Genomic DNA, 18671 nt, shown 5'->3' with positions numbered 1-18671 from the left:
ACTTCCAAACTTCTTTTCACGAATCCCCTGGCTTTTAAGTAAAACACAACAAGAATCATGAAAAGTTGTTGCTAATGAATAGCTACAGCTGAATTTTATAGCTACAGCTGTAGTAACAAATACAACAACTGTTATGAAAGCTATAAAAAAGCTATAAATGCAGCTGTACCTATATTTTGATTGGCCTGTATTGTCATAATTTTTGCCACTTTGTGTGCCATAATAAGGTCTGTGGTTACAATCAATTGAAAGTGTAGGGCAAAATTATGTTATAAAAATGATACTGAAGTCTATCAGGGCAAAATGTCTGGCCAAAAGAGGTTCAAACCAAAGATGGATCCGAGATAAATTAATGGTTACCTGTCAATTCAGTCACAGTTGCGATTAAAGCACTCCTACTTTGTATGACTCCTACTTTGTATGATATGATGATAATAATAAATGACAAACATTGTTAAGATTACAGACATAATAAAAAAAATCCCTGACACAGAAAATTTGTGTCCCTGACTTAATTTCCTTTCAAGGGGCCTCCAACAAACTGTGCATACCCACTCCCCCCCCCCCCCCCCCCCCCCCACCCTATAATAAAATTACCAGAAGCCCTCAAATCGTATCCATCAGTTTTCGAAGGACCCCAAACAGATAACTAGGGATGTTTGTCCATGACTTGATCTTAAAATAAAATTCTGTCAGTCCTATAAAATCCCCCAAAAAGGATCAAATTCTGCCCCAAAACACCCATTAAATTTAGTTTGGCAACTTCTATGCAAGTGACGTATGTGATAATGTTTGTTGATTTCATGTAATGTTTAATGTAAAAAAAATATGATCTCAATATTAATAAGTGGGAATGGATCATTAAAAGTTGAACCCATTTTTTTAATGTACGTAATCTGTTTTATCGTGACAGTGCTTGAATAAAAATAAGTGCCTTTACAATGTTGAAATAGTAGTTTAACCTCAGAGTACAGGGATGGAAAATGATGTTGCAATTTTCTTGTTATTTCTTTTTTATAGAAAGGGTGCATTAGTGCAGTTTATGTGATAATTAATCTAGAAAGGGAGCAGCTTGTTCTTATGGTTTTGTTCTTGATTATTTTTACTAAATTACTGTAAGTTTTATCGATATTTATGTGCAGTGCACTGGTTAAGATTAAAGAGAATAGTTCTTACATTATCATTGTAAAGAATGATAATAATTGAATTTATGTGCTTTTAAATGTGTATATTTTTAAGAAATAAATGCTAGCACAGAGTTTTAAATAGCTTAAAGAACATGTACCGGTAACTTGTTTCTACAAATTGGTTGGAGCCAATTTTTACCCTCGACACATAATGATTCTTCAAGAAAATTAAAGAATGAAAAATATAAGTGTTTTCACTAATTATGCTCTTATTTCATTTCCAACAGAAATTGCCGGTTCTTATTTCCATATAATTGATGGCATTGTTTGTTCAATTTGAAGGTCATATGTCAGATATGTAGGTTTTCCCATAAAAACAGTAACATTTTATGCCTGATTATTATTTTATTAATGCCTAATTATTTTTTTATTTTTTTCAAGATCTAATTACACACTGCTTCTAATGAATAACATTACAGTACCTGTATAAAATTTAAATTGAAATGGATATATAATGGTGCTGCAAAAAGTTTGGGAACAATTTCAGAGTAATTTCAAAGTTTGAATCGGCTCAATTCGAGTACACATTCTTTTTGATAGGAGGCGGAAATTTATACACACCGGTATTAGACTGTTCAACTTCTCTTTTCATGACACAGAAGGACTGTATGGTGAAAATCATTATTGTCTTTATTTTTATTAGATAGCTGGTTTAACACTACTCCCATTTCCATATGTTACAAAACATTTAAGATAAATCTATATTTATGAGGTATTGGTCAATGACCGCTGGATTGATTTACTCAGGGTGTCTGTAGTTCAAACACTCACAGATGCTGGTGGTCGCTCTGATAATTCTCCTTGTCCTCTTGTTCTTGTTGTTGGCAGAGGTTTGAGGAAAACACAATCAAATTGTTTAAATTGATGAATCTCTCAAACAGACATAACATGCCGTGAAAGCATTTGCACATTTAGGCATTAATTTTATTTCAAAATAATTATAAATAAGATTGTAGGGAAACAAGGTAAACAATTTTAAAGGTATATAAAACTATTTAAATTAAGTTTAATCTTTTTAGGTGATTTTTTTCACTCCCTATATTAAATTCATAAGTCCCTCTAGTTTGATTACCAAAAGGACACGAAAGCCCATATATTTTTAGCATTTAGTTGTGAATTGAATCTCGTTATATCAGTGATTGTACATGTATGACAGAGATACTCTATACTTCTATTTGTTTGAGCTGTTTTGTAGGTTTTAAAAACATTGTACTCAATATGTATACGGTTTCTTTAAATTTATTCAGTGTAAACTATTTTCTTAACCAATTGATATCATGAGGCACTTGAATTTTATAATGATTAACTAATTTCTTAATCAAAATATCAAACAACTTACCTACAGGCACATGTTTACAGTATAGTCATAGATTTTATGTTGGAAACAAGTTCTGTAAACTATTCAGCTATTTTACTGACTTTTATATAACACCAAATAATAACTGGCTGGTTTTCATTTGAGTTGAATCCAAGACTTAAATAGTTCATTTCTAATAGTATTACTGATACTTTTTGGCAAATAGAGCTTTCCTGTTATTTAATAATTGTTACAGTAACTTTTTAGCTCTCATTAAACTTTTTATGAAGTTCTCTCATTGTAAGAAGCATTCTGCTTATGTCTGACCCTTTAAAACATGAACCAGTTCCTTTAAAGTAGTAAATACTTTATTACAGTGTTTGTTATTTCATATAAAACTTATCTTGACTGTTAATAGTCGATAATGGCCACAAGGACCTGGGATAGGAAAAAATATGCTGTGTATAGTAGAATGTTTACTAAAGAAAGTAGTCCCTCAAGTATGGGGGGCATCTCAAAGCATTTCTACATATAGATTATAAGTTTATTGACCTAGTTACTATAATAAGTAGCCATATATACTGCTGAGTGGTCTGTGTAATGATTAATTTGCTCAGTAGTAATTACAAAGTTTTATTTGAATGTAGAATAGCGCAATGATGCATTATCCTTAAGTATAATGTTTTTGAATAGTCATAATGCAAAGTGATGTTTTTCTGCAAACTGTCATACAGTTTTATTCTTACAATAAATAATAAACCTCAAGGTCATCTATAAAACAAACTTGTAAACAACGAACAATGAAAGTCATAGTAAATAGACTACATACATTTTCTTTAGTATAGTTTATTTCAATCATGGTCTTTGTATCTTGAAAAAACGAGTTTGTAAATAAACTGTACTACATGTTTTTCAACTATATATTTCTTGTAAATGTTTATATTTTATTTTTGAAAATTCTGTTGACAAGTTGTTTATTTGTTAATGTATGTAAAGTAAGCAGTGATCTTCCCTGCCCAATACTGCCACCTATATCTATCTCACAGCTAGTACACTCCTTTATGGAATGTATTTCTACTTGCAGAGTTTCCGTGCTGTAGTGGACAAGGCGGGTCTAGCAGCATGCAAGAGGAAGCCAGTGGAGTTCTTGGTGGACAGATTTCTTGGTCTGGTTGAGGAGAAGGAGATTCAGGTCTTCCAGGTACATAACATTGTCAAGTGGTCATCAAAATTATGATGTTATTGAACAATCCTGAATCCCATAAAAAAACACACATGTTATTTGAAGATTATTACTTTCAAGCTTTAATACATTAATACCCCCAGACCTGGACTTGCTTCTGGCCTGCATGCTTCACTGGCACTGATGTTGCCTCATGCTTTTAATTTAATTTTCTGAAAATGAGTCTCAGATTATGATTTATTCCAGAAAACATTTGTGCATCCTGAAATAAAAATTAGCGGGACAGGCCTACATGTCTTTAGGGCTTGGGAATGTTCCTCATTGATGTATGAGTTTGTATATTGCCACAAGAAAAACAAGGCAAAACAATTAATATACTGGTATTATAATTAACATGATGCTGTTTTTCATTCAACCACTCGATTGGCAAACAAAGGGATTATATTTCTATAATAAATATAAGCACATGGTTGTATAACGAAGGGTGAATGCGAAAAGGTTCTAAGTGACATTAAATAAAGAAGCAGATAGAACCTTTTCGCTTTCACCCCTTGATTATTTATTAATCAAATGGATTACTTTGACCAGCTCTGACAAACAACATCTGGCAAGTGACCAGGCAGAGTTAGACTTCCTTTTGTGTCATGTTAATAAGTGATGTTCCAATGACTGATTATAATGAAAAAATTATTTGTTGGGCCTGAAATCGTCTGCAATGGATTGTATTTTGCCATAATCTATCATTGATTCAACCAGCGATTTGTTTAACTTATTTCCTGTCGTTATTTGTGTTCAGTTTATTTACGCCAATTTTCTCCTTTGTGTTCTTTGATACATTTGGAAGTGTTCGTAAACAATATGGCTGAAAGCATCAAAAACACTAAATAACTTCAAACTTACACATAACACATGCATAGTTAAGGATTACTAGTTTGATAAAAAATAAAACTACAATTAAGGAATTGTCAAAAACCGATTGTATTATGATATCAATAATCATTTAGAGAGAAAACGATTATAAATATCTAAACTAGAACCGACTCCCGACATTAATGTTAGTTGTAACAATTCTATGCCTATAAGACCATTCCTTTAGAACAAATTTTGCATAAGTAGTCTTGTCTACACTTTTACTATATACCCACAAACAGATCCATAAGGGCATAGGCGTCTATAAAGACTAATACGGTATTTGCTTGAAACATGTCCCATTACCAATTGAGAAAAAACAGATGTGTATTTATATCCACTTATGGTGTCCCTATCCACTTATGTTGTCCCTGTTAAATGTTCTTTGGAATTTTGTTTTCTATTTTTGTTCCTGCATAGTGTTGTAGACCATGATAATTGTTGTCTTCAGTTTCAAAATTTATCATTATTGGATGCAAGTTTTGATGTTCAAGTATCTTAATTTTAATTTTAGTAGGTTCTGCATCGTTGTTCTAAGATAAAAGATAATTCCTGGACAAAAATACACATCAACAATGGCAGAGAGCCAGCATTGTTTGGCTTGGAGACAGCAAGTTGCCTGATAAAGTGTACATTTTGTTGTGATATTGTGAGCTTTAATCATTTATGGAAGCCAGAATGGATTGGTCTCTCACTCTCTGGGAGTACAGAAAATGGAAGCAGATTCCAAGATTCTCTGCTATCGATTCCAGCTTTGGCTTAGTGTTTTATGAATAATTGTCTTGGAAAATGTTTTTTCTCCCGATTTGGATCGATGCCGGTGGATAGAGTGGCAAAGTCTTCTGTTACTGTCATTTGTGATCAGCTGCAATTTCTGGAATTGTCCAAGAATGCATTATTGTCTGCTTGAAGGAGCACAGTTGAGATACTGAATGCAGAATACTAGAAAATAGGAGAAAATGTGCAGCATTGATCCAATACTGGGGCCTTTCTCTTTCACAACACAAACTGGGGTGAAAATTAGAGAAAATTGATCAGCAGAGAGCAATCAATCATTCTGTTCAGGGCCAGCTTTGATCTTCGATATTGCTGATATTCTCATGTCCCAGTGGACTCTATATGTAGGTCCTCTATTCTCTCCTGGCCATGATTTTATGGAAATGCCATTACCTGATTTTCTTCTATCAGTATTAATATTTGGCGTGAATCTACCATTAATGTAACACATTTCAGACACAAGAAATTCTGTATGGCAGTATTGTGCTTCTGTTTGAAATGAAATGTGACAGTGTTTTCATGAATAACATTACATCAGCATTATAAATGAGAAGAAATGAATACAAACTCATGTTACTATGGTAATAAAATTCAGCTGAAATACAATATTTTCTCATGATGGAACTTACCGATGCAGATCATACTTTGCACTGATGTATAATTTAAAGGCACTGACCTTCCTACTGTCATGTATTTAGTATCTGATCTTGACATGCAATTTAAAGATTATTAGCCCTGATACGAAGGAATAAGGTTTTTCTTTTTGCGGCTAAATTTCTCAATATGACTATATGTACAGTCAGTATTTTTATTTAAAAATTAAATTTGTTGATACTTTGTTTTCTAAATGCAGGGAAAATAACCCTTGTTGCCATATTGGTTGGGAAAAAGTATTCGGCATTTATCTTTAGTATAAATATAATTATGATGAAACATTAAATTTTATTGGCTACAAGATCTGTCAACTTACTTTAATATAGATAGAGCTTGTACATACAGGTAAATTAGTTTACCGGTGTACTAAACATTTTGAGATGCCCCCAGCTAGGTGTATAACAAGTTAGAGTCATGTAAAGTGGGTAAAGTGTGAGGTTGGCTCTTTTCCATATTTATTGATGTGTGTACTGTACCTTGGGGTGCCTGCCTTTGTTGTGAAGATATTAGTGGATGATAGAGCATATTTCAATCACTTCAATAAACATTGAACATTTACAAAGTAAAGAAAACGCTATTAAAATTTTAGAAGGTTTTTGCATGGTTTATGACTGTGGTCAATTTGATGAGTAATTTTAGGCAATCTATTTTCAAGTGTTGACATTTTTGTGGATATCTAGCTATAAAGGTGTTCTATATTTACATTGTACACTGGTTTTTGGTTGAAACTGATTTTAACTGATTCAATTTTATTTTTAATGGAATGACATCAGAAATGTCTTTGTGTTCTTTTGTTACCTCCCATATATATGTGCCCTTCTTTTTGTTCTATTCTTACGTACCGTATGTGCCCTAAGAGACACCCTATGTGCGTGTCATTTTAAAACCTGTTTTAAAATTATCAGCCACACTTTCCTTGTTTAAATATTTGCCGGTGTATTTTACTAGTTCAGCAGGTTAATAATAAGTTAAGAAGAACTTGTGCAATGTAAACAAAATTGTGACCAAGGTTAAGCATTGATGAGTTTCAGAGTAGGACTGTAGGACACATAAACGAAGGTGAAACCTGTATCCACCAGTCCATGAGTTTCTAAATTATTAAGAGCATGAAACTATGCAGTTCACTTGGGTTAATTAATTACCTAGATTATTGCCAACTAAATGCTGATTGCCAATATACTCCAAGTTGATTTGTCAACTTTCCTGATCAAATTAAGTTATTATTGAAAACAATTTCTGAATCACAGGCATTTTTTTTAGCATTTTATGAGCAGGTGCTTTTCCCTAATTTTAAAATAAATTCTTAAATCATTTAGTTTGTTTGTAAATTTCAGGGATAACTGATCAAAGTGAGAATTCTTCGTGATTATGCAGTGTTTTTCTGTCAAATTTGGAGCAAAAATCAGCCCCTTTCACAATGCTTTAACATATACTTTTTGCCTAAATTTACCAGGAAAAAATATTTCCTAATTTTATGTTTTATAAAAGAAAAAAATAATAATAGAATTGGACCAAAACCATTTTTGTATGGAACAGATGGTGTATTCTTAAGTAACAAACAGGAATATGATTTGGGCGCATATAACCATGTATCAAATGTCTCCAGGGACTAAAGAAATGAAAAGCATTTAATTATATTGTGTTTTTTTAACTGATTAAAGTTTATTGGTTGCTTCTGGTTGTAACTTTATTTGTTGTTAGTATTGACACTCCAGTCTGCTTCCAATTTGAAGTCGGAAGAAACCTCAAAAGGGCTTCTAAAAAGCCAGTTTGCTTCTGTAGCAGGGTGATTCATCCGCATTAGGGGACTAAAACACCCAAACCCAATGCCAAAATTTGTTTCAGCCCTTAAGCTGCCAGGTCAATCACATCCATGAACAGACTTTATCACATTCCTTTATTTATTTCTTCTGCATTCATTCAAAGCATTTTTATTTGTTTCTAGGAATTCCATATTTTAGTCGAAATTATGCATCTTCCCCAAATTGGTTTGATTTGGAATCGAACTCATTGGGTGTGTTGAAAGTGTAAAACTGACCTGACCCTTTAGTCTCATCACCATTTCTTACAGTTATCATAAATTGAATATTTGCTGGAAACAGTAATAACACATACTGCTCAATGCATCGGTGTAGTTTTCAAAGGGATATAAATTTTATATGAAGTTTAAAATCTTAGAGCCATTTCCGAAGTTTAATTTGAGTTGCTTCCCTTAGGCCTAAGTTGTGTCACACTTCGAGATACTTTTGTTACGCTCTTAAAAGGGAAAGATTGTGTATTATGAAGTCTGTTCTTAAATGCTTTATTCATCTTTTCTTTTGAGGTTTAATATTCCTTTTTTTTTAAATTGAAAATTATCCAATATTGATTTAACTTGATCAACAAATATTTAATCTAATTCTGTTGAATGAAAGGACGCTTTTAAGAAACAGAATTAAAATGTTAAACAAATATGAAGAACATTTTATAGAAAGATTTGTGGAAATATTGATTTAACTGTCCTTGTCAATAGAAAAAGAAAAAGCAAATCTGTATTTTATGATAAAATATATAATGTCTGATATTAAATGTATATTGACTAAAAACTTAAACAGTGTAATATGATATGCATGGGGTCCTCTAATCTTTCTATAAGATATTTTAAAGATAAAGCCCTGTTTGCTTAGGCATAAACAAATAATTCTTTGTTTCCACTAATTGATAGAACATATTTTTTCCTTCAAACCCTACAATTCTTTTTGCTGTAGTGTAAAAAAAAAGCATTTATTTGAGTGAGCATGTTAAAATTTGACCAAGTTATATTTTTAAAAAAATCTATAATAGTGATATACCCAGTCATCAAAATTAGTCTTTTGAATGAACAGGCCTTAATTCTTAAACTTCTTCTTGGTATTACATTTTTCAACAAGTCCTGCTGTATAAATCCCAGAATTTGAGCAAGCACGGAAAGCATGTGACCAGTGCAGGGCTTGCGGTCTTGTGCTAATTTTGACCACTTTATACCCTGATATAGGTCTTTAGGTTTGGTACATAATTCTGGCTATCCAAAAAAAAAAAAATATGCCTACCTACCTACCCTGTTTTTTGAGATGTAAGTCAGAAGAAAGAACTTTTCTGTTTGGCCTTATGGATAACAAACTGATGGGAATGATTTATCGTGGAAGATAGCTATGCTCTCATGACTGGTGATAAAGTTTGTATGGCCCGCTATCATGACAATGACGAGGCCTCTTCACTCATTAAGGTTTCAGTCTGTATGGTACACAAACGCTTAAGTTTAAACCAATATATACATGACTGCATTATATTTATTTTTGGAAGTTGTTGAGATAATACTGCCAAAAGTACTCAAAGCCATGTTTACGAACAGTCTCAAGGCTGAGTTCAAACGCCTCTCGACACTGCAAAATCTTCTTTTATTTCATTGTAACATTTCCAAGAAGCAGAGAAATAGTGAACTTTGCTATATTACTTTTACTAAGTTTTGCTATTACATACATAAGTTTTGTAAATGGAATGAAATAAAGATGGTATTTTTAGGAAGTTCAGGATTTATCCTGAAGGATTGCAAGCTTTAAATCTCAGACTCTTGTATATTTGTATGTTTTCCAGGAGGGTAATGAACGTAGTCATCCAACAGCCGTTTCGCGTACAGCGGTGCAGAACGGTCTAAAGGAGTGGCTCGACTATCAAGACGGACAGAAGATCCTGCTTACCACACCCACCGTCCTCGTCGGCTACCGGCTTGAAGTGTACCGCGCAGAGGGCACCACACAGTGGTACACAGCAGTCATACAGTCCTACAACCACACATCCAAGGTAACACCACAAGACACTGGCGTAGAAACTGTACATCAGTTGTTGGTCTGATACCTCCCAACCACCCCCCACCCCCACCCTAAAATTGTCCAAGTTTACTTTTTATTTTATTTTAGGAGAAAAAAGTAAAAAAAAATAATATTTCAGACTTGAATTTGTTTAATTTGTCTAGGGGGAGTACCCCCAAGCCCCCCTGCAAACACTTTAAACCAAATAAATTTCAGTTCTGAGGGAGGGAGGGGCGCAAGTCAAAAAGGTTAAACCTAAGTTAAGCCCCCTCTAACGTTGAATCCTGGATCTGCCCCTGTGTCCAACCTCTCTTCTGACAGAAGTATGCTGACATTTATTTAAGTGCATTGTGTATGATAGCAGGTCCAAAATAGACAAAATAATATCAGTATTCTTGTTCATGTAAGCCAAGAACAGCTGTTTATGATAACTGTGTGATGACTTTAATGATACAAAATTGCTATGACCTAGTTTGAGCCCTGGGACACTAATGTCAAGACCCACAATTTATCTATGCTTGTTTCCTGCAAAAATTGATTTCCTAACATACTATAATCACTTTTAAAGCTGTTACAAATATTGATCAGCAGTGTTTCTGAATTAAAATGATTGCATAAACACCACATCTCTGAAGGATAACATGGTTTGTTAGGGAAGTAGCAATCCATAGTTATTAAAAAGAGAGTAATTTATTTGCCAGTAGTTTCCGAAGAATCAATATGGCCGTCATTAGCGCAGTAAGATTGTATCTAGACATGGGTGCTGTAATAAATGGTATTGAACTGTAAATAGGTTTATTGAACAATTAACATTTTCTAATTATGTCAATATTGCCATTATTCTTTCGGCGTTTGGCAACTCAAGTATCTTGTTTCATAACTTAATGATTTAAAAGAGCATTTCCTTTTTCTTGGTGACATGATTAACTGCTAACCAAATTACAATTTCTAGTCTGGGACCAATTTCATAAATAACAATTGATCTTGGAAAACTGTTGCCATAGAAACGAAAATGATTTAGCTTTTCCCTCACAATTTTAGGGATTCTTTTTCTTTATTACATTTCTTATAATGGAGGCTGTCATGTCTGGGAAAATTGGATTTCTTATTCCAAGAGTCCATTGAGAATTGGCTACTGACAATGGGATTATATAAGGAAATGGTCTCTGGCTTGTGTAAATTTGTGGGGGAAGAAAACAGACGTTGCTTCAAAAGACCTGATGCAATTGAAAATTGAAAATAGGAGATGTATAAATTGTTTTTAAACTGTTTTTTATATTCCCAGAGTCATACTAGTTGTAACCTTTTTACCCCCCATCAAATATTAAAATACCAATTTCGACATTTGAATACCAAACACTCCCCCCCTCACCCCACCATCCATCCATAATGGACAGGCAAGGACCCCCCCCCCCCCCCCCCCCCCCCCCCCCCCCCGGTTGTTATAATTAGTATTTCATGAGACTTTTTCCTTTATTAGCGGTTTTGCAGCTGCTGTTGGTCTAGAAAAATGGCCATTATTGGTTTTTAACCAGGTTTTCAACGAAAACCGGGTTAGTAGAATGAGGTTGTCGTTGGGCGGGCGGGCGGATGGGCGGGCTTCAAACATTGGTTTATGTTCAATAACTTTAGTTAGCATTGATAGATATTGATGAAACTTGGTGTGTAGGTAGCTTATGGGAAGAGCTAGCTTGGGATTTCTTTTGAGGGGTGGGGTCAAGGTCACTGTTACTAAAAATAGAAAAATGGTTTCTGCCCAATAACTTTAACTTTAGTTAGCATTGATAGATATTGATGAAACTTAGAGCGAAGGAAGCTTATGTGAAGAGCTAGCTTGGGGTCAAGGTCACTGTTCCTAAAAATAGAAAAATGTTTTTCTGCCCAACAACTTAGTTAGAATTGATGGATAGTGATGAATCTTAGTGTGAATATAGCTTATATGAAGCTGCAGATTGAACTTGCTTTTGAGGGTGGGGAAGAAGGTCAAGGTACTTGATTTGTTGAGTGTAAGTTTAAAACTTTCAAAAAGCAGGCAACTGATTTTTTGAGAATATTTTACAAGGTAAGTTAATTTTCCTGTTGATTTATAGAAAAACAAAACTTTCTTACTTTATTGGTTAACAAGTTTATGCCTTAATCCAGCTTATGGTAGCTTTAGCAGAAGCGGCATTGGTGATGCAGTATTGATTAGAAATTTGATTGACATCTTGTAGATTTCCGTTGCAGTATTGTTTAGAAATTTGATTGACATCTTGTAGATTTCCGTTCAGTATTGTTTAGAAATTTGATTGACATCTTGTAAGATCTTTTCTTAATTTCATTCTAACATTCAAGAAAACCTCTCTTTACACATAAGAAACTTAATTAGAGTAATTTTCAGTTACATTTCTTTTTGATAAAAGTAAAAATAAAGTCATACAACAAATTAATTGGCTATAAATTCTGATTGCCCATAACAAAAACCTGGTTTCGTCGCATTGCGGTGCTTCTAGTATTGTTGTAAAATTCAGTAACAAAATGAAAGAACTTTTTATTAAAATCATTGTTTGCCATTAAGTGATGCTTTATTGTGCTAAAACAGTCCATGTTTTAGAGGCTTTGAGATCACCCCTAAACATGCTAAAAATCTGGAAATCTTCTGACACCTGAAAAAATCCCACAAAGTTTCCATGGCAACCAAGGAGCATGTTTCTGCAGAAAATGAATAATCTGGCAGTAACTGGCACACTTCCTGCACAACACAGTCTTTTTACAAGTTCTTTTCAAGATAATCACTGCAATTCCAGGAAATTTGCCCCGGGGTTGCTCTTGTAATGAACTCCTTCATTACACCAAAAAACATTTGTTTATTCAACATTGTGAACTAAGTCTAGAAATTACCCCAAAGCATTTGCTGTCTGTTTTTATGGGATTTCTGTTTTAATGGGATTTCTGTCTTGTCCTCTGGTTAATTTTCTCTGCAAAATGACATATAAAATTCTGTTTCTCATTTTCTTTCTGCTTCTATTTCTTAGAAATTAGATCAATTTTAACATCAGAGAAGGGAAAGAATAGAACTCCTGAATTATTGTTGGGATAAAGTTAGCTATGCTAGATATTGTGCAATAATAATATTTGTTTGTTAGATGATTCATGGCCAAAGAACATCGAAGTCTGTTATCTACAATAACTTGTTGTTAAAGTACAAGTGCACCTTGAATACAAATGCACTTCGAATAGCCTTAGGGTGATCACCTGACCTTGTTATTATGAGTGATAGACTTCAACATCATTATGTATGGTATCTGGCTTCAGTGCCATTGTAAACCTGTTGAGTGCCACCTGAATGAATGTGAATGTGTTGTGTGTTTCAGACACTGTCGGTGACAGATGACACTGTCCTGGAAGAACACAATGAAGACCCAACACTTATACAGATGCACTTGATTGATGACGGAGGTAGGTTTCCTGTATTACTGTTACTCAAAGGGCAGATGTATTTGCTGGTAACTTCGAGACCAATGTATCCAGGAGCGTAGCATTTAGAATTTATATTCACATGCTCATGGGCGAGCTTCGATATGTGAAGCAGTTGTGGGAATAAGCACAAGCCTGCAAGCTCTGCACTGGTAAAATGCTTTCTGAACTTAATCAAATTCCTGATTTTACATAGCAGAGTTTGTTAAGAATGTTGATGCTAAGCACTAGTGTTGGAATTTGGGCTTCTTTGCCCAAAGTCTAATTTTGATGAAAGGTGAAGGCCTTTCGATAGGTTGATGTCAGTATGGTATGAGGGGGGGTGGGGGCTTGAAATTGGACGAGTATTAATTTTTTTCTGAAGAACTTTCTCAAGCATTCCAAACATCACCATTCAGTGAAATTACACAAAACTTACACCCGTTGTGAGTTACATGTATAAACACCGCTCAGCCTATTTTCATTCTTGATTTTGCTTGCCATTTGGAGAACCAAAATTGATTTGTACGCCTGGGCGATTTGGAGTACGCTTAGGTAAGGCACTGGTGCCTAGGTAAGGCACTGGTACCCGTATATTTTATTGAAAAACAATACAATGTTAAATGTATTAAATATACTCAATTTTTTTCAAAAAACAATTACAGACATTATAGTCAGAGAGATAAGTATTTATCATAGTTAGCATAAAATAATTTCTTCCTGGATAAATGGAACCTGAACATTAATTGCTTCCATGCATATTAAGTAGAAAAGTGTAATTTCTGATAAAAACCCTGCAGAACTTGATTATCAAATCATTACAGAAAGTATTTTCCTCACAAATTTGTAGTTTTCTTACTGCTGGTTTTCTGGAAAGCTAATGATAATGTATTGAAGATGAAAACAGATAGGATTGGAATCACTTGCCAACACAGGAGGCTGCATTCCCAGTAAACACTGTAAACACTTGGGTCACTGGCAGACTGGTTTCTCAATCATTGTCTTGGGGGAATGGAATGCTTTCTTGAGAATTGTAAATTACTTCAAGGAGAAATTAGAAACCTAGAGTGATAGGAAACTGTCTTTTATCTCTGGATTTTTATCAGTGTTTTTTTCTGAGACAGGTGGTGTCTTGTGATTGAGTTTTGTGATCAGGTAAGTTCTTTGGGCTAAAAATAACTTAACACCTTGAATAAAATCTCTTTGACTTATTCATGGTTTGGTCATGATTATTTTCCTGAAACATTTAGCAGCTAGAATGTTATTGCGTTCAAGCAATGCTAAAGTAAGGCAAAAATAAATAAATGGTTTGGTTAGGGTTACATCCTTTTCAAAAACAGGTATGGTAGGTAGGCTGTTTTTTCAAGGCTTTTTATAAGAATATTATTATTGGAATAAAGCTTGAAGGTACTTAAACTACATATTAAAACACATACATAAAAAAGATGAAAAACAAAAAAAATATTTGTTATTCTTTTGTACCTCCTGACTATAAAATGGTAAGGACGGCCCCTATTTTGTAGGTAGGGTCGGGTAACCTGAACCAAATGTATTTTTTTAAGCCTAAGAATGATGTGTCATGAAGATGTTCACTTACAACTGACATGCTACATCTGACAACATTATAGTTATAAAACATGTTGTTCTATCTGGACAAGGACGTTTTAGACAGATGCAATGTTGCATGAACCATGCTGAACTCATGGAACATCTCCCTGAATGCCTCCATATCACTGGTTTAATGTTCTTAACAGACAGACTGTCAAAACAGATTCTGGTGTGGATAAACCAGATACTGGTAGTAAAAATAAGCAACAGATGGTTTGTACTTTAACTAAAAATCAAAATCAACACATAGCAACATTTTTGGACCAACCTGGAACAATAATAATAGCATCTTTGTTTTCAGAAGGTTTCACATTAAGAAACAAGTGTTATAACAATACATCTAAAGAATTATAAATTACAACACACATCATACAATCACAATGTGACCTTCACACTGTTGAAGAGAATCCTCATTATATTGAGCATATATTCATTATATAGTCCTATTGCCCCTTTAAGCCTACTTTCAGCTATTACTGGTTTCCAATGTGTTATAGGAGAAGGCTTTTGCCATGATTTAACAAAGGACAAATGCTGCAGAAAAGGGGCAGTGTGCTGCAGAAAAGGGGCAGGGTGCTGCAGAAAAGGGACAGGGTGCTGCAGAAAAGGGGCAGGGTGCTGGGACAGGGTGCTGCAGAAAAGGGGCAGGGTGCGGCAGGGTGCTGGGACAGGGTGCTGCAGAAAAGGGGCAGGGTGCTGCAGAAAAGGGACAGGGTGCTGCAGAAAAGGGACAGGGTGCTGCAGAAAAGGGGCAGGGTGCTGCAGAAAAGGGACAGGGTGCTCAGGGTAAAAAGGGCACATTGAATATGGCATTGAAGAACATGAACATTATGATTTTTTATGAATTTTGCAGAGAAAATTGTGTTTAATTGAAGTAATATTAGGGTTTCAACTGCCAGATATGTTAAATTTGTGTGTATTTGTAATCTAATTAGAAGTTTTAGACAATTTCAAAGCAATATTTGACTGCATTTAATTCTATAAAGGCAGAAGGAAACCCATGCTGGTCTCAATGAGGGTAGAAGGGTGCTGCTGAAAAAGGACAGGGTGCAGCACCCTTCCAGTCCATAACCCTTCATCTAAAACCCTAAGAAAGAAGTCAAGCTTTGTTTGTATGACCTTCCTGATTGCCTCTGGCATCCTCCCAGATTCTGGAGCCCGAAGTGGGCTGCATGATCATGGCTGGTCTCCTGATTATCTCATTACTGACAGGTTGGTGTGCTGGTGGGATGGAAATGGAAGATAATTATGAGGCCTGTACATTCTTTACAGATGTTGTTTATAAAGCTTTGTCATGCCAAACTGCCTTCACCTTTGTATGAATCGGCAATTTTCTGACAGTGAAATGTATGAATGGACAAAATTTCTGACAGTTTCAAGTTAAACTAAATATATGACAAATACATATCAATTTCAATTTCAATAGATTTGCAAATATTTATTTATATAATTATAAATATGGTTATAAAAGAAGAGTTCCATAAGAAATGGTTTTATGAGGTCGGGATTGTATAAGAAATGAATTGGGCAGAGTTTAATAAGAAACTTCACCAAGTCATTGTCCTTCACTTTAGATATCAAAACATTTGCATCAGGATCTGTAATCTTTAAAATACTGTATTACGAAATCTGCTCTGATAGGCCTTGGCAAATTTGTAATACATAAACATGAACCTCAAAGACATGAAATAAAGCCTGATTGGATTTTACTGAAGATATCCTCTCCATCTTCCTGTCTACCAGACATATTTCCTGTGATCGCCCCAATAGTCTTTGAGATCGGATTCGCTGTGACACTTGTTAAGACATAAGGACCTGGTGTTGCCATGGCCACTAATTGGCTGTCCAGTAGATATTTCTCTATTAACTCTCCTAGTCTGCAAAGGTCAGTTGGAGAGTCCACTTGCACCTTTGCCATTAAAGTAATAGCAAGAGGTTGCTGCAGAAGAGGGGCAGGCTGCTAAAGGAGAAAAGGGCAGATTGTATCAGGGTTGTGAAAAACTGGAAAGTTCTGAATTTTATAGAAATTGTGTTTAATAGAAGTAATAATGGGTTGTAATGGTCAAACATGTAAAGTTTGTATGTATTTATAATCATTAAATCAAAACGAAAGAAATATTTGACAGCTTTTCATTCTATAAAGGCAAACGGGAGCCCATGCTTGTTTCCATGAATGCAGAAGGGTGCTACCCAAAAATGAGAGGGTACAGCAACCTTCCACAACTCTTCAGCTTTTCACTCTATGAAGGCAAATGGGAGCCCAAGCTTGTCTCCGTGAGTGCAGAAGGGTGCTACCCTAAAAAGACAGGGTGCAGCACCCTTCCATTACTCTTTAGCTAAAACCCCTTAAAAATCACATAAAACACAATAATGTTGCGTTCAGTGTAATTTATTGTGCATTTCCTAATTTTTGTCCTGCATCAACTTTCATTTTATTGGCTTGTAATTTGTTTTTGTGTTTACCAAGAAAGTGTTTTTGTTTTCCTCAATTAGAGCTACACATGTTTGACATCCATTAATCTTTGAATGCCATGGACGTAATTTACTGGGGTGTGTTTTTTGAGTTCACTCCAGAAATTTGGTTTCAGCCGTTTTAATGATGTCTTCATTTTCGTAATTGCCCATGAAATATTCAGCAAGCAACATGGCCTGGTTTATTACTTGAGTTCTTCAATTAATCTTTGTAAATCTAGGGGCACAAGGAAACTATTTATTGCTTCTCCCAATGTGAGTGATTTCATTACCACATTCTGGTACATCTCATATAAAATCGAGCCTTGATGGGCTTTTTCTTGAAAGCCACATGGTGTGTTGTTTATTATAGATATGTTCTGAATTTATCTATGTTTCCCACGCTTGCCAGCAAATATACAGACAAGGGAAATGTGTTTTTTCCTGATGTCTGAACCTGGAGATGCACTGAAACTCTGGGTTTAGAAACTTATTCAAGTGGCTGTTATTGTGTACCTAACTCCTGATCAAGACCTCAATTAATAGCCTGCTTATAGATCAGGCCGAAAATAAAATAACAAATAATTACCCTTCAACAACTGAATCTTGGGGGGGTGGGGGAGATAAATATGTCGAACCAAAACAAAATTTTAATGTGTTGCTGTAGACATAAGTGTGAGAATACTGCATTTAAAAATAAATAAGAAAAAAATCTTAGGTTACATTATTCAAATTGAGGGGGGGGGGGGGGGGGGGGTATATAAAAAAAAACAGCAAGAATATTTTAAGTTTAGTTTCATCCTCAGTTTCAGAATTTTATATCGTTGTACGACAAGAATTTGTAAATTATTGAAGTGCATATATGTATACCAGTAACTACCAAGGGAAAATGATGCCATTATTTTATTGATCCACCTTTACAGAGGAGGTGGCGCCCTTAATGTCTGATAGGTCATGTCTTGATGTCACATTACAAAATAGGGTCCATAAAAAGGATAGCTCTCAAATAGCTGTTAAATATTGATGTCTGGTGAACCCCCATACATAGTTTGGTATTAGTTGAAAGGTAGTTGGTTACTGCTTACTAATTTGTAAAACAAGTGACTTAAAATATAGCTTTCATGAAGTTTAATAACAGTTTGTATATTTGGCCTTTATTTCAACTTAAATCGGAAATAGATGACATTTCTGTCTTCTATCATACAAAACAAGCCCTACACTGGTAAAATGTCTTCTGGGCGTGCTCAAATTCTGAATTTTATATAGCAGGCCTTGTTCAAAATTTGATGCCTAGCAATAGTATAAGGGGGTTGTTCATTCAAAAGTCTCATTTCGATGACTGA

The 18671-nt window shown here is 34.6% G+C and overlaps 1 protein-coding gene across 2 annotated transcripts in view; it reads left to right on the top strand.

Moving 5' to 3' along the window:
* The window catches only part of LOC128212462 (probable JmjC domain-containing histone demethylation protein 2C), a 73692-nt gene that overhangs the window by 10149 nt on the left and 44872 nt on the right, over positions 1-18671 (top strand). For both annotated transcript variants that reach the window (XM_052917934.1, XM_052917932.1), the window contains exons 3-5: positions 3569-3685; positions 9620-9826; positions 13188-13272. In XM_052917934.1, coding sequence (XP_052773894.1) covers positions 3569-3685; positions 9620-9826; positions 13188-13272 — 409 coding nt within the window. The remainder of the gene's footprint in view (positions 1-3568; positions 3686-9619; positions 9827-13187; positions 13273-18671) is intronic.

The sequence above is a fragment of the Mya arenaria genome, chromosome 12 (assembly GCF_026914265.1).
Source record: "Mya arenaria isolate MELC-2E11 chromosome 12, ASM2691426v1".
NCBI classification, from domain to species: Eukaryota; Metazoa; Mollusca; class Bivalvia; order Myida; family Myidae; genus Mya; species Mya arenaria.
This window is presented reverse-complemented; position numbering and strand designations above follow the sequence as displayed.